The sequence below is a fragment of the Desmodus rotundus genome, chromosome 2, assembly GCF_022682495.2.
Source record: "Desmodus rotundus isolate HL8 chromosome 2, HLdesRot8A.1, whole genome shotgun sequence".
NCBI lineage: Eukaryota > Metazoa > Chordata > Mammalia > Chiroptera > Phyllostomidae > Desmodus > Desmodus rotundus.
The window spans coordinates 44,008,626-44,034,558 of NC_071388.1; the positions used below are offsets into that span (position 1 = coordinate 44,008,626).

Consider the following 25,933-nt stretch of genomic DNA (forward strand, 5'->3'; position numbering starts at 1 on the left):
CCATGGGAGTCTGGGAGGTCACTGACACACTAGGACAGGAATGTTACCGTCAATGTCGGAATGGATGACGTCAACGAACTGTGCATCACTGGGATCTAATCTGTCCTCAGGCGGTCTCCCGTTGAATAAAGGGCCAGCAGGGTCGAGACCTGGAAGGAAAACAGAGTGGGTCTGGCAGCCCCACGCCTTGAGTCACCTGCAGCTGAGCGTTTGATCCCCGCCCTCTTGAGGATGGCTCACAGGCTGCAGGGCACCCTCAGGTGGGCAAGCGCTCACATTCCCATCCTGCTCCATCAGGCTACTTGCCTCAGCCCTGTAGCCTTTTCCCACAGTAGAGATAGTTCCCTGGCAGTGACTGCTGAGAACAGCGTCCCAACTCCCTCCGGAGGCATATCTGTGGTGCTCAGCTCAACAGCAGAGGGTTCGCAGACATGTGGGGAGCAGGGGTGTGGAGATAAACTGGTTCCTCAGGAAAAAGCACCTAAGGGTGCGTGTAAAAAACAGATGCTATACTTATCTTTATCCCGTTTTAATAGTTTCCATTTTTATTCATATGTACTAGCTCATAAGCTCCACATCACAAGCCTGAGGGAAGCAGGGTAGCTATTATCATTCCCATTTTACAGTTGAATGAACTGAGGTGCAGGGAGATCACATGTCTTAACCAGAGCCACAGACTCACCCTGCAATCACCACTGAGCGTGGTAAGCTCAGCAGCAAAGAGTGAAACTCTCTGGTCAGACCAGGTATTGAAGAGGAAAATAAAGTGGGTGTCAGTTCCCATGGAGTTGACCCAGCCCATAAATGCCTGAACTGATTTCTTGCCCTTGGTCAATGCTAGCTGGGCGTTCCTCCCCATCGTTGTGAAACAGCTGTAAAAACAAGAAGGCAGCTCCCATGATGCTGTAACCACAAAATAAAAACTTTAAACTAAAAAATAAAAACAAAACACGGGAGGTTCAAATGGGCCCTGCTCACTAGAAACCTAAGGGAAGGTTTCAAGGGACACATTGAAGATTTTATCTGTGAATTTCATTTTAAATAACACCTCCCTATTCCTGGTGTCTGTACAAAACCCAAGATAGCATCTTTGCCGCCACATTCCTGGTTCTAGCCTCAATCTCTCATTTCTCTTCTCCCAACATTCTAGCTTCCCCGAGGCTTGTCTTTCTCTGCTTCATTTCCTTATCTCCTTCCTCCCCCAACACCGGGAGCTTTTCTTATTCCTCTGTCTGCTCCCCACTGAAACTGATGTGGGAGGAGATGGATGAACACCCAGGCAACCAAGTTCACAAGATATTCTCAACAACAACAACAAAAGAAAGCAACTCATAACTTTGGAAAGAGTTTTTGCTGGAGAAGCCTCCTCTGCACATGAGACAGCACCCCTTCTGGTGAAGAAAACGAACAGAGAAACAGTGAGAGCCCAGTTCACAGCAGCCCCCAGATCCATGGTGGGTAGACTGGATTACTATATAAAGTTCAAACCAGGGCAATTTTAAGAGTGACGCGGGTGCTATTAATAATTATACCAGGACGAAGGCGCAAATGGGGACTGTTACAGTACCCTTGGACATAATGATCTACTTAGGGATAAGCCATAGTAAATGATCAGTTTATAATGTCAGCCAGAAATCCTAGTTAAGTTGCCCTAAAAAGCTGTGTCAAATAGGTGTGATATGGAGCCCCAAACCCAACACCAGCCAGCTGTGTGACCTTAGGCAGGTTACTATATTTCTCTGAACCTCAGTTTCTTTATCTGCAAAATGGAGATAGAATTAATAGCTACCTCAGAGGATTTAAAAAAGGACTCCTAGATCTGAATTCAGAACATTTTGAGATTATTATAGATTAGGAACAAAATGAAAAAAAAATGGAGCTTTTCTTGTTGCTCTAAGATCACCAGAAAAGTGTCTAGTGACCCCTGTCTTCTGCTGCAGCGTTAACTGGTTTGAGAATTTGATGACATCAAACATGTCGCGTGCAGTTTCTGGAGCCTCTTCCTCCCCCCCCCCCCCCAGGGTCACAAGGAACTCTCTAAGGCAGTGCTGGCCAAGAAAAATAGAATGGGAGCCACATATATAATTTAAGTTTCAAGCAGCCATTTAAAACAAAAAGGAAAAATCAAACAAGGAAAATTAATTTTAATAATGCATTCTATTTAACCCAATATATCTAAACTACTATTTAGCCATGTAATCAACATTAAAAATTTGACATTTTTAAACATTTTTTGCACTTAGTCTTCAATATCCAGTGTGTATTTTGCACTTACAGCGCCTCCCAATTTCCATTAGCAACATTTCAAGAGATCAACAGCCACATGTGGCTGGTGACTACTGTATGGGACAGCCCAGCTCTGTGGTCGTTTTTTTCAAGATGTAACGTTCAGACCACCTGCATCTGTTGATTAAAAGAATACACTCCTGTCCTGGCCAGGTAGTTCAGTCGGTTGGAGTGTTGTCCCAATACACCAAGGCTTCGGGTTTGATCCCCAGTCAGGGCACATACAAGAAGCAACTAATGAATGCATAAATAAGTGGAACAATAAATCAGTGTTTAAAAAAATGAAAACAAGAAAGTATAGACTCCTGGACCCCAACTCCAGAGATTCCAATTCAGCAAGCTGGTGTTGTATCAGCACCCCAAGGTAATTTTCACACACATTAAAGTTGAGAATTAAATTTAATGTATTATCAAATGATGTAGAGACTTGAGATATTTTAAAATCTGTTCATTCTCTGCCATCTTCTGTTGAAGAAGTGAATGAAAAGTAAATCCAGGAGCTGTGCCTGGACAGGAAAAGCAAAGGGAAGAGCAGGAGAAAGAGAGAGACATGGAAGAGACGAAGCAGCCATTCAAGCCTAGATAATTAAGAAGCAGAACCATCCAATACTAGGGAGGTGGGAGTGAATTGTGTCCTTTGGGGAGCGGGCCAAATTCCCACCTCATAATCCAGTGAGCCCACTCTGGCAAGGCAGTGGGAGGTGAGTAGAGAAGAGAAATAAATGCTTGACCCCTGAAACTGCTCTCAGGGACAGCTTGTCACAGAGGAAAATTGTAATGGTGGGAAATCGTAACCCACCCCACTATTCTTTTGACATTGTTTCTGTAAGTGCTGGCTCTGACTAATACGAAGCTTGTAGAGGAACAGCATGTTTATATTAAGAATCCTAGGAACTAGTTTCAAAAGATAGAGGCATCCCAGCTCTGGGAGATCTGCTGACCTTCATCCATGGAGCCAGGATGACATGAAGCCGGGATGATGTAGGTCAGGATGATTAAACCAGGATTCTGCACACCAGACCAGCACTTGCCTCATCAGAATGGATGATGCTCATCCATACTCATCCATACGAAGAGAACTTTCAACCCCCTCCCTTAATCTCTTTGTTCTGTCCCTCTCTCCCTCCTTACAAAAACCTCTGCCTCCGCTGAGATGAGGAGATGGGCTTTGAGACAGGAGTCCACCATCTTCTAGATGGCCAGCATCTGCAAATAAACCATTTTCTTTTCAGCACCTGAGTATTGGCTTGCGTAGCAGCAGGCAGCCAGCCAGTCCTGCGTTAGGTTACAACCCGAGATTGAACTTGGGGCTCAGAGAGGATGAGGAATCAGGAGAATTTGGGGGAGTCAGTGGAGAAAGAAAGTTGAGCTGTGAACCAATGGCTGAATCTAGCTCACAGATCAGGCCACGTGGGCCTGGGAGTGGGAGGAAGGCTGGTTGGGGAAATTTCCATAGTCAGAGACCAGGTTACATTGGATTCACATTCAAAGTAGTTGTGGAACCGGTTTGCTGGGAGGCTGAAGAACAAAACAGGTTGGGTGGAGGGAGTGTTAAGTAGAACAAGAAAGTGGTGGTCTGGAACTAGTACTGGAGAGCAGATTTGCTCATCCCTCCCCAAACTTTGTGGTCAGTGATGTCAGATTGCTAGCTTGAATTCAGCCACAGTAGGGTGTGTATATACCATGGAAATCAGCAAACACTACACATCAGGGCTTTTGCTTCCTCCCTTCTTTTTAAGGGACACAAACAAATCGAAGCTATCTGTCCTTTGTACCCATAAGGGAAAAGGAAATTGTTTTTAAAGTACAAACATGTTGCTTTCTAAAACATAACACTAATTTTAAGGAAAGCAGGTAAATAAGAATATGAGGGCAGGCTTGGCCTTTGGGATGAAATTGAGAAAAAAGCAGCCAGGAAAAAGAATGTGACCTCAAGCACCAACAAATGGTGTGTGTGAGAGAGAGACAGAGAGAGAAAATGAGAATGATTTGCCCTGGGCTATCTGTCCAGTTAAGCAACATATTCAGACCTGTAGCCCTAAAAGCTTATCTCCCAAATGTAGTTGGTCTGCATTGTTTACCTCTTCCCTCCTTCCTTCTTCTACCTTCCAGATTCCCTAGAATTAAAATAGCTCTTTCCACATGAAGATGGATTCTGGGAAAGATATGAATGGAAGAAGGCTTAAGTCTCGGAAAGAGAAAGCCTCTCCGAGTCCATTTGCAGCAAAGGAAAGTTACTGGGACTTTAGGCAAGAGAACCCAGCACGGGTTTGTTTGGGATTTGACCTGTTGTGTTGCTGAGTGTTTTTATTTGGTTTTAGCTTGAAAGCTGATATTCAGAGAGTAAGCCCCAGCCATCAAAATTCCCATCTCAATTTCCTATGATGAAACTCCAGCTGTGCCTGGGGACAGAAACTTATTAGGTATGTAGTTCAAGCCATTCTGAAAAAAATAAAAGGAAGAAAGGTATCTGCTTGAGGCACACAGATCAAATCCCCATAGACCATAAGAGAAATAAAGTCATCACCAACCTTTTCTACAGCATATACAATTTACAAAGTGCTTTGAATGTATCTTATTAAATAACCTGAGGTCAACGTTAGTATGGTGTTCCTTTTGCACAAGAGGACACAAGCTCAGAGACATTACATAACCGGAATAGCTGGCTTCCAACCCAAGGACTTGCATTGCCCGCATCATGCTCCGCCAGTGAACACCCTGCCCAGGCTGACCATCCCCTGCCCATTCACAGGAAGCCTTACCTGTAATTCTCCCCAGCTGCCCACTGTACTCCTTTCCGACAAACCCGGATATGTGGGCTCCTAGACTTACTCCAATCATGTAAATGTTGTCAAGAGAAGCTCCTTCTCTCTGGAATTTCAAGAAGTTCATCATTATAAATTGCGGGGGTCAAGGAATTAACAACATTTGGAGAAATGTCTTATCTGTTGATTTTGGGGAACCGTTTCTAACCACCTCATATCCATTATCTCACTTAAATGTCACAATACCCTTACGAAGTTAAAACTATTCTTTTGATTATACAGATCTATTATACAAAACTATTCTTTTGATTATACAGATTTCCTCAGATGAAGAAACTGAAGCCCAGAGTTGAAGTGATCTGCCCAAGGTTAGGCCGTGGGGAGAGGTCAGAATAGGGTTCATACCAGTCTGCCCACCTCCAAACCTATGCCTTAACCTCTAGGCCACAGTGTCTCCGTTTCATGCTTCTTCTAGAAACCAAGCCAAGACATCTTTAAAACCTTCTCAATTAGGAAGAAAGGCAACAAAATATTTTGATGAACTTTTTTTAATCTTCATGATGGCTCAGTTATATAAATTCACCATGGAGAGGGAAGGAAAGGAGGAAAGAAAGTAGGGTGGGAATGGATCACATTGACCACAGTCTGCTGAGATAGCCTGTCATGAGTCATTTTAATATTTATTTTTCCAGCCCTGGCTGGTATGGTTCGGTGGATTGAGCGCCAGCCTGCAGACCAAAAGGGTTGCCGGTTCTATTCCCAGTCAGGGCACATGCCTGGGTTGCAGACCAGGTCCCCAGCTGGGGGAGTGTGAGTGGCAATTGATCATCTCCTGGACATTGTTGTTTCTCCCCCTCTCTTTCTCCTTCCCTTCCCCTCTCTCTAAAAATAAATAAATAAAGTCTTTTAAAAATTTACTTTTCCAGGGCTGTGGCTTAGGTGGGGAGCTCTTGTAAAACTTATGTCACTGCTGGCCACAGTGACTCTCTGTGAAATAGTCGTGATATGAAGTCACTTTTTAAAAAAATAAAAGTGGCAATTCATGAGATCACTAAGTAAAATTTAAGATTTATTTAATCTTTGTAAGTCTTCTAAAGGCATAAATCATGTATACACAAAAATTGCTCATCAGGCCATGCATATCAGTTTTGGTTTCAGACAACATGGTCACTAAACTTTGCTGTTTTGAGGAAAAGGAACAGCTACAGAAGTTAAGGAAGCTCTAGTCATTGAAGCCAGGAAACCCTTAGAACCTCTCCCACCCATAGGACAAGACACCTTTAGTGAGTTAGAAAAATATGCCCCTTCCTCAGGGCACTTTGCTGTCATTTGCTAGAAAATTATCTTAGTAAACATGTAAATCTACAATGTCTACAGTGACAATAATGCTCCCTTAGACAGGTGCCTGGTGCAGGGAACGACCTGCACAACTACACTCGTGGGAGGTCCCTCCAGCACTTCCCTCCACCTTCCCTGGGGCTTACGTGGATCTGCAAAATGGCCCCCCAGTTCACTACAGATATGTCTTGGCTTTAACTCTTCAGACAATGGACCAGTTTCAATCGAGCCCTGAATCATCTAAGAGAATTCTCCCTTACCAACATTTGGTCGATAAATTCCTTCAAGACTGCTGCTACTTTTTTGGTCTTACTAGAAGCATGGTTGTATATTACAGTTGTAGCTCCTCGATTCCAATCGACAACGACCACGTTCATGTCTTCTACAGAGAGTAAACCCTCTACTAAGTCCTCTATCCAAACTGGAGCAGAGCCTGTTGGCCTGAATCCATGGACAATGAAGGTGGTTTTCCTGGTCACGTTCAAGTTCCCCAAAAATGCGGAGTTGACGATTTGTGCGCAGGTCAGGTTTCTCCTTGTGTAGAGCATCAACTTCACATTTAGTCCTGTACCAACCACTGCACTGTGAAAGCTCAGTTTGGTGAATGAAGGACATGTTTCATCTGTATCTGAAAACAAAAATTAGATGGCATCATGACAGTTCTTTCCTGAGCTGGGCGTCAAGTCCTATACCCACTGGAGTTCCATGTGCCTTACTCACAGCACCTAGTGAGCGGCAAGATCTAGTTGCATGAAGTTGCAAAGTCATACCCGGTTCAGAGTTCATACTTAGTGACTTTTTCACCAGGAAAACCATCTTTCCAAATTCTACCTCTTTCAAGGTCTAACCCCAAAAGTCACCTCAGTGAAGCCTTCTCCCAGCTTTAAGAACTGTCCCTCATCCCTAGGCTCCCCAAACCTCTTTCCAGGCCTCACTGACAGCACGGTGAAAATACTTTCAGGGGGGTACCATGAGTATTTAGGTACATATGTGTCTATCCTGCTAGACCACAGTCTCCTTGGAATGGTGTCTTACAAACTGTCCCCCTCACTGATCCCAGCACACAGTACAGGACTCAGCAATTGAAACTACGTGGTCTAAGTGCCTCTCTGCTTGTCCAATGCACCTGCCTAAGGTGGCAGTGGAGAACATTCTTTAAAACTTTCTTTAAAAAAAAATGATTGGTTAGGCAAGAATCATCAATGGATACTGAACCAAAAGGGGGTGAGTTCTGAGGAGGAGCGTATGTGTATGGGCTTAAACAGTCTCCCACAGATTGCTCGTCAGTGATTAGGGAAAAAGCAGTAGCATATGGTAGAGAAACTGAACAACAGCTTGAGTAGGTTGTCCAAACGAGTACCACCAGCGAGGGGCGGATGGACAGCATGCACCTCTAGCTATAATGCACGGAGAAGGACATGGCCTCACCTGTGCACTGTGTCAGCGGGGGGTGCACAACCTCAATCTAACCACTAGGGAAAACCAGACAAACACAAAACAAGGAATATTCTATTTATTAAAAAAGGTCAATATCATGAATGACAAACAAAGGCCGGGGTAATGTTCTAGATTCACGAAGACTAAAGAGACGGGATAAATAAATGTAATAGCTGGCCTTAGACTACATCCTGTAATGGAAGAGAAAAATACTATAAAAGAAATTATTGGATCGTTGACAAAATTGGGATATGGACACTAAATTAGATAAAAGTTTGGTATAATGTTAAATTAACTGAGGTTGACAATCATATATGGTTGGGTAAGAGAAAACTTCTAATTCTTAGGAAATACAACTGAAGTATTTATAAGTAAATGTCCAACTTAGTCTCAAATAGTTCAGAAAAATACATTGGGGGTGGAGAGATAACAAATGATAAAGCACATGTAGAAAAATATTAACAATAGGTGGATCTGCACAAAGCATTATTGGTGTTCTGTGTATTTACTCTTGTAGCTTTTCTGCAAGTTAAAAATTATTTCCAAATAAAAAGCTCAAATTAAAAGGGACAGGACCATATCAGTGACACATATATTCATATAAAGCAAGAGGGAGACTCTGAGTTCTGATACCAGAAAACAAAAGTAGATAAGAATGCTAAAGACATCTGCTTGAAAGGGAATAAGGAGTTAGAAATAAATTAAAGGTCACCTTGCAAAACAAAAGAGGTGGTAGAAGGAAGGGCTTTGGAGTCTGTAGGTAATGAGACAGAGTGTTACTATTGAAACCTTATATAAGGCGTTGGTCAGGAACCATGGTCATATAACAGTTAAAAATAAACCTCTGCTCAACATTGGTAATAACAGCAATATAATGATTGGAAAGGCTATATTGTATTTTTAATTGTAAGAATTACTTTGAACTGTGTTGTGACCTACTTTCCCACATGCTGCTTGGCTGAGAGAAAACAGCCAAGTAGGAGGTGAAGTAAGCTGGAGATGGTCCTTCAGGACATTCGGGAGAGTGGACAAAGGCCTGCGATGGCCATTCTCGGGGGAGGGAACAGGAGGGGAAGACTGTTGACTTGCAACTGACCAACAGAAGACAAGAGTGCCTTGGGAAACACCTGTTCTGACTTCCTCCAACAGGAATTCAGAAACCATTCGCCTTGCGCCCCTATTCTCAGGGGAGCTACACTTGCCCAGAAATTGCTGCCCCCTGATTCTAAGCCTCAGAGTGGCCCTTGTCCTGGGGTCTATACCTTTCTTAATTGCCTGGACCCATTCACGTACACTTTTATTAGAAACTTCTTGCAAAGGCTCTGGTACTCAGGAGTCAGTGAAGTTCCAAAATAGAATGAGCTAAAACTCAAACAGAAGGTTAAAAATTAAGGAAGCTTGGAGATTCCTGACCCCAGAAAATAGCCCCAAACTCACACATTCCTCCTTTTACCCTACAATGTCAAGTAGCATGTGCAGTGAGGCATGCTCACAATATACTATATCCTTATCTGCCCCCAAAGCTTCATTAACATATAATTGACAAATAACATTGTGTAACTTTAAGGTATACAGCGTGATGATTTGATATATATATCATATAGATAGTGAAATGATTACCACATTACGGTTTTTTGTAAAATATTAACAATAGGTGAATCTGCATAAAGAATTATTGGTGTTCTGTGTATTTACTCTTGTAGCTTTTCTGCAAGTTTAAAATTATTTCCAAATAAAAAGCTTAAATTAAAGGGGACAGGACCTTTACATCCTTCACCTCACACATTTACCTTTGTATGTGTGTGTGTATGTGTGGTGATAACAGTTAAGATCTACTCTCTTAGCAAAGTTCAAGTATACAATACAGTATTGTTAACTACAGGTACTATCCTGGGTATTAGATGTCAGAACTTATCCATCTATATGAATAAGTTCTCCATCTGCCGGCCCCTTTCATGCTCTTCCTATGGACTGCATGCTCCCGGAGAGCATAGACTGAAATGTGTGGTGCTTATAGAGCAAGACCCAGAGTAAATAATTGACCATGTAGTCACTTTATTGAACAGGAGGGGTCACAGAGAAGGTAGGGCTGAGCCTCTCGGTCTTCGCCATCAGTAAAACTGGTTTCATTCCTGGTTGTGGGACTGACTCACCAGGTAGCCTGGGGGAATTATGTCATCTTTCACTTATTGTCTACCTGCCCAAGAGAGGAATGCTGTGGAGATAATTACGAGTGGGTTCTTACTGGGGAAAATAGAGATTCCATTCCAGAGAAGGGAGCTGTTTATTGTGTCTGTTTATTTTGAGGTGAATGAGCAATATGAGCCAATGTGTCTAAAGGCACATATCTGAGTCCTTGGAAGACTCAGAGAAGACTTGTGAAGTTTGGGCCTGAGCTATTTACCAGCAGCAGCTGCCAGCTTTCACGTCTATGGAATGGCTCAACCAACCTCCTTGACTTGCTGAGTCTTTATTAGAAGTCCTTAAAAATGCAAAGTTAGTGAAACACAGAGAGCAGTGCAAATCAATTTTTATTTTTCATTTGATAGAACCATTCAGATTTCATCTATTTTTAAATGTCCTAGTTATTATTACAATGGCATCGTGCTCTGGAAAAGTCCATTGCCAAGTACTGTGTAAAAAAGATTTTCCTAGTTCCTCTCTTCAGTGCTAATTGTTACAGCAGCTTTGCATGTATGATCTCCCATCCTCAGGGGACGTGTACAGTTCACTCAACACGAGTCTGCTCTATGCTAAGTTCTGTGTCAGGTGGCATTCCCAAGGGAGACTCAGGCATTAATGAAATAAAACATACAAATAAATATAAAACTGCAACCTCTGATCTAAGCCATGTAAGAGAGATATGGTGTAAAATGAGAATTTAAATAGGGAGTATGGCCTGGTCTGGGAATCAGGAATGTTGTTCCCTTATCACCCGGAAGTAATGCATCTAAATTCCAACAATGGGGCATTTCTTTTGCAAAGTATAACGTCACACTGAGGAGCAAAGTCAAGTTCCCCGAACTATTACATTTCAGTTTCATAGGTTTTTACTTTTATTACCTACACATAATGTTTCTGGAATTATATCCTTTTTCATTATGTGTTTTATTTGCCTTGAATTCCACCAAATGACAGTACAGCCATAACTTGGCTTTTCCTTTTTGTTAGCGTTTGCCTAGCATGTTTTTATCCTTTTAAAACCTTTGAGTCCCTTTAAGAGGTCTTACATATAGCATCTAGCTAGGTTTTATTTTATGACCCAATCTGAGAGCCTTTTTTTAAAAAAATAGAGGAATTCACATTTATTGGCATACCAGATATAGCTGGGGTGAAGCCCTCAGAAGGGCCTCACTTAGCTCTGCCTTCAAGAGAAACTCCTTCAGGGAGCGCAGTGAACTTGACTGTGCCTCCAGGATGCTCCACATTCACACGGAAGCCATCACTACCCGGGGCTGCTCCCAGCCAGTGACTGGCCACCGTGGAGTATTGGAGCCAGGCCAGGCAGGCCATTCCTGCCTCATGTAGGATTCCAGTAACAGGTGACTTTGGCTCAGGAACTCCCCATTGCCTAGTTGAAATAATCTCAGAACTGTGCTGACGCTCATCCTACTCAACCCCTCCTTCCCCGCCCCCGATGTCAGACCTGTATCATGGTGGGAAGTCTCTCTCTGCCCCCTCCTTCCAGCCCCCTCCTTTAACCTTCATGTGCATTTCCTACAGTAAATCCTTCTCATGTCCTATTTCATCTTGGTGTCTGCTTCCTGGAGGACCCAAACTGACACAACTAGATTTAACACTGTAATGCTATATTTTTTCATTTTAGTGCTTCCTTGGTTTCTGTAGCTATCTTCTGCTGTATGGATTGCCGGTTTCATTTATGTATTATTTCTCATACTGGGAAGTGTATAGCCTGCTTTAATTCTTTTGGTATTAACCTTTATAACTTTGTATGAAATTTTTTAATTTCAATTTCATTGGATGTAAATGGGTGGACTGTAAGCCACAAGTAGACTATGCAGAACTGCTCCGAACTTAGGTATATTTATTCTGACTTAATTATCCACCAATGTGAACCCCTAGCAACGATTTGTGGGGCATCAGGAAACTGTCCCAGACTGTTGTAGAGCATATTGCTGACTTCTGCCATGCGTCCTGCTGCTGACCTTTGTCAAAACACTTTATTTCCTCGACTCTGCTCCAGTCCTTGCTTTAGTAACTTGAAACCGTATCTAGTGATTCTGAAAACTGGTTTGCATTCCTGGTTATGCATGATGAGGGCATTAGCACACTCAGTACTTGTCGCCACTGACCTGACTTCCACCTCCTGACTTTTATTAGTTGTAAAATTATTTTTAGCTCACCTAGCAATTCCTTTTTTAGTTTAATGATATTTAAGCCTCTATAATGGTGTATCAATCACAGAGAGTACCTGTTGTATTTACTGAATCTGTTGTATTTCCTTATTCCTACCAAGAAAGATGAGAAAATTAAGGCACTTACCCTGTCTCGTAATCTCCTTGACACCTTCCAGCCATACACACACTCACACGTATGCTTTTTCTTCCCATTGTCAAAATACAGTCAACCCTCTGTGGGTTTCATATTTACGAATGTACCTATCACTGAAATTTACTTATACCCCCCTGCCCCCCAAATCAGTACTTGAGGTGCTTCCGTGGTTACTCACAGACATTTGCAGAGTGGCAAAACTTGCAGTTGCCCCGTACATCCACTCTCAACTGAGGTCAAACATGACAACACTCCGCCTTCTTATTTCAACTCTCATAAAAAAACACCTTTTCCACTGTCTGTTTACTGCCACGTTTTTTTGCTTCTTGTGCTTTTTCTGACTGATTTTTCTTTTTCAAGATTTTATTTATTTACTTTTAGAAAGAGGGTAGGGGAGGGAGAGAGGGATAGAAATATCAGCGTGTGAGATACACACTGGCCAGTTGTCTCTGGCACAATTCTGACCACACCCCCAACCGGCAACCTTGGCCCACAACCCAGGCTTGTGCCCTGACTGGGAATCAAACTGGTGACCTCTCGGTTCGCAGGCCGGCACTCCTTCTACTGAGCCACGCCAGCCAGGGCTGACTTTTCGGTTTAAAATGGCCCCCAAGCCTAATCCTTACATGCTGTCTAATGTTTGTTTGTTTATTTTTTTGGTGTGGTGTTCTTAAACTCAAGAAGGCTATGATGTGCCTTATAGAGAAAATACAAGTTAGATAAGTTTTGTTCAAGCATGAGTTATAGTGTTGTTGGCTGTGAGATCAATGTTTATGAATCACAATATATATTAAATTAGGTGTCTTTAAACAGAAAAGCACATAAAATAAGGTTATGTATTGATCAGTCAACAAAAACATAACCAGAGGCTCCTGGGAAGATAGCCCTGTATTTCCCCTAGGAACCATGGTCCAGTATTCCCTAATCCAGGGTTTACAGAGAATTTATAGAACATAACTACCATGAATAATGAGAATGCACTGTGTACAAAAATTATCTTCAGGAATCATACATAGTTCCCCAGTTATACAGTTTTACTGTAATGTACACAATCATTGCTTACAGTGAGTCCCTTTCCTAGGCTTCTCCATTTGCTCCTGGGTGAAAAGTTCTTGCTCTCCTTTCAAGAAGAGCTAATAATGAATAATATATTTCCTAAGTTCATTCATATCTGTAAATGAATTCCTCAGCCTAAATGATGACCTGACATTGAACAATATTCTTTCCCCCAGGATTTATGGGCATTATTCTACTTTCTTCTTGTATTGAATTACACTTGAGAGTTTCACCTTAAATGTTACTTGCTTTTCTCATACCACATACCTGAAGCATTCTTTCCTCATTCTAAAATAATTTCTCCCTCTAGCACAGAAGCTCCAAGATAAATGATCTATTTGTCTGTTTATCCATTGTTGTGTTGCCAAGAACGGGTCCTGGCTCAGAGTTGGCATTAATAAATGTTTCCTGAATAAATATCAACTTGTTAACGTATTTAGCCATTCACAATGATCCATATGAATACTAAAAACCATGTATGATGTGATATTTATAAAATAAGTGGCTCTGGCTGGTGTGGCTCAGTGGATTGAGTGCTGGCCTGCAAATAAGGGGTCACCAGTTCAATTCCCAGTCAGGGCACATGTCTTGGTTGTGGGCCAGGCCCCAGTGGGGGGTCGCATGAGATGCAACCACACATTGATGTTTCTCTCCCTCTCTTTCTCCCTCCGTTCCCTTCTCTTTAAAACGAACTAAATAAAATCTTTACAAAAAATAAATTAAATAAAATAAATGGATATGAAATGACATGTGCATTATGACAAAGTACATGAAAATATATCTGCCAAAAATATGTATCTGCAGATGACAAGGCTTGGAAAATAACATGCAAACAAAAATGGGTTATGCATCCTATTTCTGCGGCTCTTAGTTTAAAATTGCCTAGGATTATTAACCCTTTTCGTCTCAGAATAACATTTTAAGGAAACATGAAATTTACCTTATTTTGGGCCTGTTACAAATTAGCTTAAGCTCCTTGAGGGCAGGCACTGCATAATTTTTTTGTCCAGTGTACCCAGCACATAGGAACTTGTCTTGTTGTTGAATCCTAAAATCTCAGGTAATTTGGAGAGCATGCAAGAACTAAATATTTGAGAATAGCAAATTTGTTAAATTGCTTCACCCTCATAAATACAGTTTTTAAGTTCTACTTTATGTTGGTATTACTAAAATGATTAACTATTTGTATGCCTTTAGAAAGCAAACCTCTTTTTGGTTATTTTTTTGTTTTGTTAAAGTCAGTTTGCTAAGAGTTAGCATCAACAGAGCCAACCCGAGTAAACACAGAACGTGTTAAACTGGTTTCTAAAGCTTCACCTCTCTGTCAGAGTTTATGTGAAACAGGAGAAACTTTGCCTTTCCTTTTCAGACTACTTTGAAATTCAGTTTCTCTGAAATGCCATTTCCTGTTGACAAGTGGAAAATTACAATGGGATAAGTGATGTCTCCCATCCAATGAGGAATTCAGACTCCTATGTAGATCAGGCCTGATTAGCATTTATTGTCTTCCCTCTTTTACATTAAATGAAACATATCCAAGTTAGGATATAAGGGAAACTTGGCCATAACATCTTCAAAGATAACATATTTGTGCCTGAGATATTTTGTTACAATCAAATGCATGGTCACCCATGGGCCACATCCCAGCTATGCCCATTTATGTACTGTCTTTGGCTGCTTCCTTACTCTTAGGCAGAGCTGAGGGACTAATGGCCCACAAAGCTGAAAATAGTTACTATTTTCCTACTTACAGAAAAATGGCCTAATGTCTTAAACAAAAATGCAACATGATTTTAGAAGGAGCACGGGTTTTGGAGTCAGATCTAGGTCTGAGGTCCAACTGCATTCCCCACTAGCTGTGTGACCTCTAGTCATTAAATTACCTAACCTGTCTGGGCTTCACTTTCCCATGTGTGAAATCATAACAATGACAATCTGTTACACAGCGCTTCCAGAGGAAAACTGAGTCTGAAGCAAAAGAACACTATATATATATACACATATATATATCCTCCTATGTTTTCAACCAAGTGTGAAATTTTATAAAAGCTCTAAAATAAATAAATAAAAACTATAGATATACTCCTCCCACCATTCAATCTGTCCACACAGCATTGTCAACTCCCATAAACCATCCAGCAAGGAAATGAAGGTGGCATGGGCTCAGGATTATTCGGCTGCTGATTAGAAAGTGCTTTTCCTAATGCATAATAACACAAAGTTGTAAAACAGTCTATCTTTATTTAGAATTTTGATATTTTGTCCATCATGGACTTATTTGCATTGATTTTCATCTTTTAAAAATGTTGCATTGGGGTGGGGGTGGTCTCGGTGGCTCGAGGAGTAGGTGCAGGTGAAGATGACAGCAGCGGAGGCCACCAGCTGCATCACGGAGGTCTCACCTGGCCAAGCAGAAAGCAGCAAGAAGCCCAACGCCGAAGATGTGACATCCAAAGATTACTACTTTGACTCAATGCCCACAAGGAGATGCTGAAAGACAAGGTACACACCCTCACCTACTGCAACTCCATGTTTCATAACCGGCACCTCTTCAAGGACAAGAATGTGGGCTCAGACATGGGTTCTCTGTACTTTTGCTACCAAGGCAAGGTCTACAAGTCATCTGGATCGAGCTTTCCAGTACCTCTGATTATGCGATGAAGATCGTCAAAGCTGACAGGTTAGACCATGTGGTGACCATTATCAAGGGGAAGGTAGAGGAGGTGGAGCCTCCGGTGGAGAAGGTTGACATCATCATCAGCAAGTGGATGGGCCTCTGTCTCTTCTACCCATCAATGCTCAACACCATGCTCTATGCCCAAGACAAAAGGCTGTCACCCAATGGCCTCATCTTCCCAGATGGAGCCACGCTGTAGAACAGTGTACATGAGGGCCATCAAGGACTAGCAATACAAAGAATTCAAGATCCACTGGTAGGCCAAGGCTGGTATAGCTCAGTGGACTGAGTGCAGGCCTGCGAACCAAAGGGTCACCAGTTCAATTCCCAGTCAGGGCACATGCCTGGATTGCAGGCCAGGTCCTCAGTTTGGGATGCACGAGAGGCAACCACACACTGATGTTTCTCTCCCTCTCTTTCTCCTTCCCTTCCCCTCTCTCTAAAAAAAAATAAAATAAAAAAATAAATTAAAAAAAAAAGATACACTGGTAGGAGAACATGTACAGCTTTGACATGTCTTGCATCAAAGACGTGGCCATCAAGGAGCCCCCAGTAAATGTGGTGGACCCCAGACACCTGGTTATCAATGCCTCCCTCATAAAGGAGTTGGACATTTACACTGTGAAGGTGGAAGACCTAACCTACACCTCTCCCTTCTCCCTGCAAGTGAAGTGGAACGACTATGTGCATGCCCTGGTGACCCACTTCAACATGGAGTTCACCCGCTGCCACAAGAGGCCCGGCTTCTCCACCAGCCCCGAGTCCCCATACACGCACTGGAAGCAGACGGTGTTCTACACGGAGGACTACCTGACAGTGAAGACCAGCGAGGAGATCTTTGGCACCACTGGCATGCGGCCCAGTGCCAATAACCAGGGCCTGGATTTCACCACTGACCTGGATTTCAAGGGCCAGCTGTATGAGCTATCCTGCTCCACCAACTACCAGACGTGCTGAGACCAGGCCTGGTTTCTCCCACCCCAGCCAGGTGGGCCCTACACAGACCTGGGGGCTGTGGCCTTCTTAGGAGGTTTCGGGGCTCCCCTTTGCTCTTCCTGCCTTAGAAAACAGTCTTAGGGGCCTGGGCCCGGGATGGGGAGATTGTGGGGAGGCCACATGGCAACTGTTTCTCATAACATATTTTTATATGGTTACATTTATGCCAATAAATCCTCAGCTGGGAAATAAGTAAATAGATAAAAATATTATGTTAGAATATTATTTATGCATATAACTTATGCATTATTAGAACAATGCATTTTAATATGCCTTATTATTAATATGCATATTATCATTTACATTAAAGTATTAAATTATATTAAAGTATCATTTAGGTCCTGCCCGGGTAGCTTAGTAGGTTAGAGCCTTTGGTAGCTAAGGTGGTGGGTCCCATCCCCTATCAGGGCACATACAAAAATCAATCAATGGCTGCAGCTGGTGTGGCTCAGTTGCTTGCAGCATTGTCCCGTAAACCGAAAGGTCGCAGTTTCCACTCCTGGTCAGGCCACATACCTAGGTATCCCTCTCTTCCTCCCTCCCTTCCTCTCTCTCTCTCTCAAATCAATAAGTATGTCCTCAGGTGAGGATTAAAAAATAAATTTAAAAACAATCAATCAGGGTGGGGTGGAGGGATGGGGAGAAAAGGCATACAACTGTAACTGAATAACAATAAAAATTAAAAAAAAATAAAAACAATCAATCAGTGAATGCATAAATAAGTGGAACAAGTTGATGTTTTTCTCTCTCACTAAAAATCAATCAATAAATTATTTTAAAGGTATCATTTAAATATTACTTTAAAATATCATGAGAATAAAATATCATTTTACTTCATTAAAATTATAAATATACATAACTTATCTTGCTGTCCCTTCCTCTTAAATTTTACACCCTGTGAGTGCCTCACTCACCTCACACTAACCCCAGGCCGTCTAACTCACACTCCTGCAGGACCTCTGTGAGAGTTGGAGATGTCTATGAATTAGCTAAAGCCTTACCTGGAACATAGAAAATGCTAAAAAATTAGTAATTGTGGATGATGTTAACAATAAGTTGGGTTATCAATAGTATTGATCCTCATAGGGTTATGAAGACTAAATGAAATAATATAAGTAAAATCGCTTAGTATGAGATTTGATATAAAGCAAGTGCTCAGTAAGTATTAATCCCTTTCTTTCATCATTATGGAAGGATTTTGGAAAAAGGGGAATTGTATTGGCCAGTATACAGATGGCAGTGCTTCAGCCTGGCCATGGAACTGGATCTGGTTCTGGCTCTGTCGTGAACAAGGTAAAACAAACAGCCTGCTTGAGCCATCAGTTTTCTCATATTAAAATGAGAGGTTGGTTCCTCATTCCTTAGAGACTTAGCTAAGCTCAAGCATTCCTTTTGGACACAAAATTCTAAGATCTGCAAGCTAGCCGATTGGAAGAGATAACAGGTGTCTAGTCAGGAAAACAAATTTCCAATTTGGTTGTCTTATAAGCAAAGACAACCCAAATCTAAAAAAATAAATACAGGAAGAAATTAAAATTTCTTTTAATTTCAATTAAATGACCTGAGAAGAACCATTCTTTGTCTTGTAATTAGAATTGTTGACCAGACAGGTGTTTTGACATGGTTATTTCAAGCAGGACTTTTTTTTTTTTTTTTTTTTTTTTTTGCTATTCTTTAGTTAATGAATATGGCTCCATATGCAACAAGAAGGATAAATCTTTTTTTTTTAAAGATTTTATTCATTTATTTTTAGAGAGAGGGTAAAGGAGGGAGAAAGAGAGGGAAGGAACATCAATGTGTGGTTGCCTCTTGCATGCTCCCTACTGGGGACTCGGCCTGCAACCCAGGCATGTGCCCTAACCAGAAATCGAACCAGTGACCCTTTGGTCCACAGGTTAGCACTCAATCCAGCTACACCAGCCAGGGCCAAGAAGGTTAAATCTTGAAAACAATTTGATAAGTGAAAGCCAGTCTCATACACACAAAAACACACAAAGCACATATATGCAATTCCATTCATATGACATGTTCAGAACAGTTAAATCTACAGAGACAAGAAGCAAACTAGTAGTTGCATAGGGCTGGGGTATGGGAAGAGATAGGAAGATTAGGGTGCAATAGTTAAGGGTACTGGGTTCCTTTTCGAAGTTATAAAAATGTTCTAAAATTGGTGATGTGAATATACAATAAAAACCCCACTGAATTGTACATTTTAAATGGGTGAATTGCAAGTTATGTGAATTATAGCTCAATAAAAACAAACAAAAGAAGGTTCCTATAATTTCATACTTTCATGGAAAGATCAGGGTGAAAAAATTAAAAGTCTTTTGAAAGTGACTGGGCAAAAATTTTACTTTTTCTGTCCAAATCACAACAGACTCTCAATTTTCTAATTTGTTTTCTTTCCCTATGGAGATTGAGGTTAATGGACTTCCATTTCTGTCACTGGAAGGTTAAATAAAGCACCACACCATGGTCACTCTGTTTTGGGGGCGGGGGAAGGTTTGTACCTATTCATGCAAAAATAAACTACTACTCTTATTCTCAGGCTTAAGGACTAAATAAAATTGTTATTTTGTTCTCTCTTTGCCAGAGAAAATTGGGTTGGATGGACAAAATGCCCTCTTACTTAGGCAGACGTCTCCACTTTTAACCACCAGCTATATTTCTCTAGAAGACAGCCCAGAAAAGAGACACTGTTTCCCGAGATTGATTTATTTCATGAGTCCCAGTTGGACAGACAGTCCCTGAGATAAGACTAAGCACTGACAACCCTGGATGGAACTTCCAAAGGAGCCTTTGCTCTGTCTTCACGAGACACACTGCCTGCCCTGACACTGAATAAAGCCTCACGTGCTATCTTGGTGTCACACTCAGTCTCGGCCTTTTCATTTCTACCTGCTTTTGGAGGAACTGATAACATTCCCCACATTTCTGATTGGGGGAAAACTTCTACAGAAAGAGGAAACACCTCATTCACATCCAGGAAGATGATGGAGTTGCGGACAGAAATACCACTGATGAAGCAAGTGTTGAGTATGTGCAAGAAGGGAGAAAGTTCTGACATTCTATGAGAGTCAATAAGCAAAGGTAGGTTCATATTATACCGCTCAAGTGGCTGAGTTAAGTTATTGAAATTCCAAGTGTCAGTTTCTCTCAGACCCACAGTCGGTAACCTTTAGTCCACTAACTTCCAAACCCAAGTGACAGCCGTGAAATTCCACCTAATGTAACCTTGAGGCATGGTATCCAGACAGGAAGTAAAGCAAGATGGCTCTGGCTCACACTTTCTTGGTTCAAGTTTTGGGTTCCAAGGTGTACTCGAGCTAGCTATTGTTTCCCACCATCCCCTAATATGACGCAGATGTGTGTTAATACCTTCTTTAGAACAGAAGTCCAAGGTCAGGTAGACCAGCTCAATGCTGCCTGAAAATATTTACTGAGATTCAGACCAAGATTAAGAGATGCTTTGTCTAGTATTCTACATGCTGGGCAATGAATGCCAGTCAGTGTTTAGGACACTGCTCACCAATGTTAATTGATGGAGGCGAGATGTTTCCAGTAACCCACACTGAGCATACTCTTATGCTGCCTGAAAACACTTTTCTGAAGGAATTTCTAAAAGTCTCAGAAATAAAAATCTCTTTAGGCCAGAAAGTTTGCCTTGGAGAAATTAGAAAGTTGGACTCCTTTTTTTAAGAGAAATTAGAACGGGGAGGTGACATGTCACTGCCATGAAATTCTACTTGATTTTTTGAATATGAAAAGAAGCCCTGGCTGGTGTGGCTCAGTGGATTGAGTGTGGGCCTGCAAACCTGTAAGTGTAGCTGGTTTGATTCCCAGTCATAGCACATGCCTGGGTTTGTGGGCTGGGTCTCCAGTTGGGAGCATGTGAAAGGCAACTGATCGATGTGTCTCTCACACATCAATGTTTCTCTCTCTCTCTTTCCCCCTCCCTTTCCCTCTCTTTAAAAATAAAGTTTAAAAAAAAAGTAACTCAGTGTATATTTTTGTGCAGAGGACCACCTGAATCTGGCATTAAAGACCTGTCCTGAGCTAGAATGTGAAGCATTCATTGCTGGCCAGGAAATATCAGTTGTTTCTCTTCCTCCCCTGTGCCCCTTCCCAATCCCCACGGCGGGGGCGGAGAGGGGGACGGGCAGGCAGGCAAGAAGCTTATGGGCAAAATGCCCTCTTGATTGGAATGATAGCTCGACTTTTAACCCCTGGCTTATATTTCTTTAGGATACAATTTAGAAAACAAATCAGATGCCAGGTTTCTTCACTCTCATCTCTTAATCATATGCAAAGTATGTGCATTCACACCCCACCCCCTCACTCACCTATGATCTTGTGTTTGAGAAGGGTGAATCACACACATGGAATTATGAATCACTTTGGAAAGGATTTCCAGTATCCTAGGAAATATTCTCTATGTTTAGCACTAAGCTATTTTCTCTAGGAAAATATCTACTTAGTTTTATACAAGTTACCATAAGCCAAAGATTGATAACATAGTAACTTTAAAAAATATTTAGGACAATAGTCTTAATTTAAAACAGTATTATCAGCCGTATTCTTTGGGCCACCTGTAGTTGAAAAACCTTGAGGGTTTATTAAAGATGCATATTTTAGGGTCTCACACCAGACCCCCTGAGCCTGGATTTCTTGGGGGAGAGTCTCTGCTTTTCTAACTAATTTCCCAGGCATTTCTGGTGCACTCTAGAGTTTGCCATGCACACTAGTAAGGTTATGGCCAACATTCTCCTGATGGTTTTATAGAGGCTAGAATAACAAAGCACAAATCTCCCAAAGTGAATGACTTGTATCCTTGGGCTTTCTGATCACATCCTAACACTTGCTAATTTTTGGTCTGCAAGGCAAATAAAGCAAAAGCAAAAAGTGACTAATAGTTTCTGCTATCGGATGCATATTATTCACTTCCCTCCCTCATGGAATTTCCAAGTTCACAGTTTTGCAGATACTGAGAAGTCCAGATTTAGCTTACAGCTGTAACTGTACCTTTTCCTTGTTTTCCTTACAGCTATAACTATACCTTTTCCTTCACTACAGAAGTGTATTGTGTATCACTGTCTGCAGAGATTCTATCATGCAGCCATGAGTCTTCTGAAACCTATTTAAAACAAGACTTTACTAACGCAGTAATTGAGTAAAAAGAAAGGTCACAAAAAAATCAAATTCCTACTTTGTAAATAGAGATATATGATGGGAGACTGGAAGAAGTAACCACAAATTATCATCAGGCTTTTGTGTTATGGTTAACTCCCTCTCCCCTTAAGCTACCCTTAAATTTATATTCATTTTTAAAATTAAAAAAATGATAAACACATTTTAAAATGTTTATTCTCAGTTAAAAATATCATACTAGTAAAATTTTAACTTACTGTTAAATCAACTTCAAAAGCACAAAGTAAGAAATATTTATTTCTTGACCCAGTGATTCCACAATATATCCGAAGAAACCTGAAATGCTCTTTCCAAAGAATATACGCACCCATGTGTTCTTTACAGCATTTTTTACAATAGCCAAGATTTGGAAGCAGCCCAAGTGCCCATCAGTAGATGAGCAGATACAACACCTGTGATACATTTACACAATGGAATACTACTCATCTGTAAAAAATAAGGAAATCTTACCGTTTGTGACAGGGAGCATCGTGCTAAGTGGAATAAGCCAGTCAGAGGGACAAGTACCATATGATTTCATTCATATGTGAAAGTTGATTAACAAAATGAACTAACAAGCAAAATAGAAACAGACTCAGAGAAAGCAGGCTGACAGGTGGAGGGAAGGGGAATAGATTGGGAGGCTGGGTTTGGAGGGGTGCAGGGAATGAGCAAAAAACACATTTATTTCTAAGCCTGAAGTTCTAATACAACTACTTTAACTTTTCTACTTCCCATCTAAACTTTATTTACATGTATACATACATGATTTTAACATTGTTAAAATTTTAGTTTTACTTAACACATTCCTGTATGTAGGTACACTTCTGCTGTATGTAGTTTCAAGGTATTATAAATAACAGAATCATCTTAGTATATAAGTTCTTTCTTTTTTAAAAGTTGTTTTACTACTTCAAAGGGCAGGAACATTTTTATGGATCCTAATATATATTTTCCTTCAAAAAAATTGTACTACATTATCATAACTATGTGAAAAAGAACTGGATTCCTAAAAATACTGAGAGGTGTTGAGTTTTTTAAAAACTTTTCACTTTATTTTTGTTACTTTTTAATTTTTATTTAATTATGATTAATAATTTTAAGCTATCTATATGCCAAGTACCATTCTAAGGGGTTTACATATATAAAAATTATGTTTTTCTGTAAGAACAATTTAAATAAATCCTTAATGCACAAGTGCTATGAAAACCTACCCTCTATATATTAGATCTTCAAATAAAATAAAATTTTAAATTTCCAGAAAATAAATAATCTTATTTCACAGAGGTGGAAAGACAGAGAAATTTTAACTATGAAGAACATCATTCTAAATTTTTCAACATATTAAATTTTTATACCTCAGAAGAACAAATTAATTCAAAGGAATAAGAGCTTCTTTTATTACTGAGAAAAAAATAATGTTTTTTTCAGAATTAGGAAATTTATTTAATCCCTATCTTCTTTCTTAAAAATGACTGGATGAAACTTAAAACTACATTAAGAAACTGGGATGATAACATGCAAAATGACATTAATACTAGTAATGTTTTTTGAACAATGAAGGAAACCATTCAATAGATGACTTACCTGATCTCGCCAGGCACAACAAGCCGATGAAGAAGCACAATCCCAGCATGTGGAAACTGGAGAGACTGCGTGTCACACTCACAAGAGTGACTTCTTTCACAGAGCCTTGGAGTTTCTGCTGAGAGCTTTGCCCTGAGACAGGTCAGATAACTAATCCAGAGGTGTGGTGACAACAGGAAGTTCCGGAGGGACTGAAGGCAGGTCCCAGCCCTTTCAGGATACTTGACTCCTCCTCTTTTCAATAAAAGGTCAGGTACATCTCCACCTTACGCAATTTTAAGCATATCTTAATATAATAGTACATATTTGCAGAATGACGAGTTCAAAATAGGTTCATTCTTTGTGGGCGGTTTATTAGTCCTTTGGCTTGTGTGTTGAAATCAAGTGTGATTTGAGATACTTTCCTCACATGTTCTTGTGAATGAAACAAGTTCAGTTAGTGTTCTCTTGGCCTGTGTATACAAAACTACTTTTTATGTTAATTCACACTTTTATTCCTCATAGAGCAATCTTTAGATTTTATTAAGAACATTTCATTCTAACCATATTCAGTCTAACCATATCTACATTTGCCAAAATATGCTTCAGATTAAAGGAAACCTTTTTGTGGTATTACATATCTTTATTTTTATTTCTTCTTATCCAGAGTTACCATCTAGCTATTAGTTCTCCTCCTCCCCTTTCTTCCTTCTTTTAAAGGAAAAGTAAACGCAAAGACTTTAGAGAACTGTGTCAGAATCCACCCACCTCACTGCAGTAAGTAACTAAACTTGCGCTCCATAGCTACAAGGTCATTTACCGTAATCCCCTTTCTGGTGGAGTGCTTGCAGCATTTAGACTTCTGGGGGTCTGATGAGCTTGAAAATAGTGAGTAAAGACACAAACAATTTAAGAACAGATTTTCACCCAAAGCAGCAGGCAAAGGCCACTAGTCACTTAGCATCGTCTATCTGAAGCACACGTTTATGAAGTAAAAGCATCTCTGGTCTAAGTTTGTAAGTTTTCAGCACCCCAATTTGCAGGGAATTCCTTATAGGAAGTAGATTCTAGCAATGCATCCCAAGGAATCAGTGTATCAGAATTACTGGGGCTGGGGCGGGGGAAGGACGAGGGGGATGGCTGTAAACAGCATTCTGTATATATTTCTGTGTCATGCCTCAGATCTAATGAATGCCAAGACTTTCTGGCACTGGCCGACGGACCTGGTTTCCAATCCCACCACTTTAGTCGCTAGTTGTGCGGCTTTAAGGAAAATATTTAAGTTCTCTAAGTCTTAGTGTTCTCAACTGTAAAATGGAGATAATAACCACGCATCTCACAGGGTTATTTTATGGATTAAATCGAAGTTCTCACCATTGTGCTGACTACCAAGGTAAGTGCACCCACCTCTTGGTAACTATTGCTATTATCCAGCTGATCTGCACCTTTCCTGCCCCTAAAAGGTGGGCTACACAATACTGAGCAGAGGGACCTGGTGGAGAATCTTTGAAATTTTAGGAATGGAAAGCAGTTTACAGCGTGATGTTTCAGGTTAATGGCTTTAGTCTGTACTTTAGGTCTATTTTTGTGTTTTGTCTGCTGCTTGGAGAAGTAATCAGGGATACATAAATAGGAAAAGCAAATAGGTGACCTGCTAGCTTTTTACTGTTCCATTTGCAAAAAAGCTTTACTAATTTGAAAGCAACCGCCCCCTGGAACAAATGGAGAGTTGCCTCATGCTCTCTGAGGAACTGGTTGTGGAATGCTTTGCTCCCTGTTGGATCAGTGTACTTGTCTGATAAATATTTGCTGAACACTTACCAGTTTTAGTACCTGTGTTTTATCTACACAGAGCCAATGTACATTTTCCTGGAAACTAACCAATTACAGGAATAAAAATCATTTCTGTGAGTAGGCTTTGTGTTACTTTCAACATCTTTGGGTTACTATTAATGATTTTCCCACTGGTGGGCACAGAAGTCTCCCTTAGTTTCCGAGACCCATGCTCCTTTCTATTTCCAGCATTTAAAACAGCACAAGAATCAATAGGAAAACCCGTCTCCTTTTTGGGGGTTAGTGAGAAATACCAGATATAAAAAAATGAATAAACATT

General features: G+C 40.8%; 1 protein-coding gene and 1 pseudogene across 4 annotated transcripts in view; one reads left to right on the plus strand and one right to left on the minus strand.

Moving 5' to 3' along the window:
• LIPH (lipase H) overlaps positions 1 to 24,276 on the minus strand; it is a 49,204-nt gene extending 24,928 nt beyond the window's left edge. For all 3 annotated transcript variants that reach the window (XR_002975145.4, XR_006656128.3, XM_024564361.4), the window contains exons 1-4: positions 23,842 to 24,276; positions 6,650 to 7,017; positions 5,049 to 5,157; positions 48 to 149 (exon numbers count right to left, since the gene is read on the minus strand). Coding sequence is in view for 1 of the 3 variants with exons in the window: in XM_024564361.4 (XP_024420129.1) it covers positions 48 to 149; positions 5,049 to 5,157; positions 6,650 to 7,017; positions 23,842 to 23,890 (628 nt within the window). In the remaining 2 variants the exon portion in view is untranslated. The remainder of the gene's footprint in view (positions 1 to 47; positions 150 to 5,048; positions 5,158 to 6,649; positions 7,018 to 23,841) is intronic.
• LOC123480248 (protein arginine N-methyltransferase 1-like) lies at positions 15,754 to 17,055 on the plus strand (annotated as a pseudogene). The gene is made up of 2 exons (XR_011650859.1): positions 15,754 to 16,331; positions 16,564 to 17,055. The product of XR_011650859.1 is annotated as a protein arginine N-methyltransferase 1-like (transcript).
• Positions 24,277 to 25,933: the final 1,657 nt, after the last annotated feature.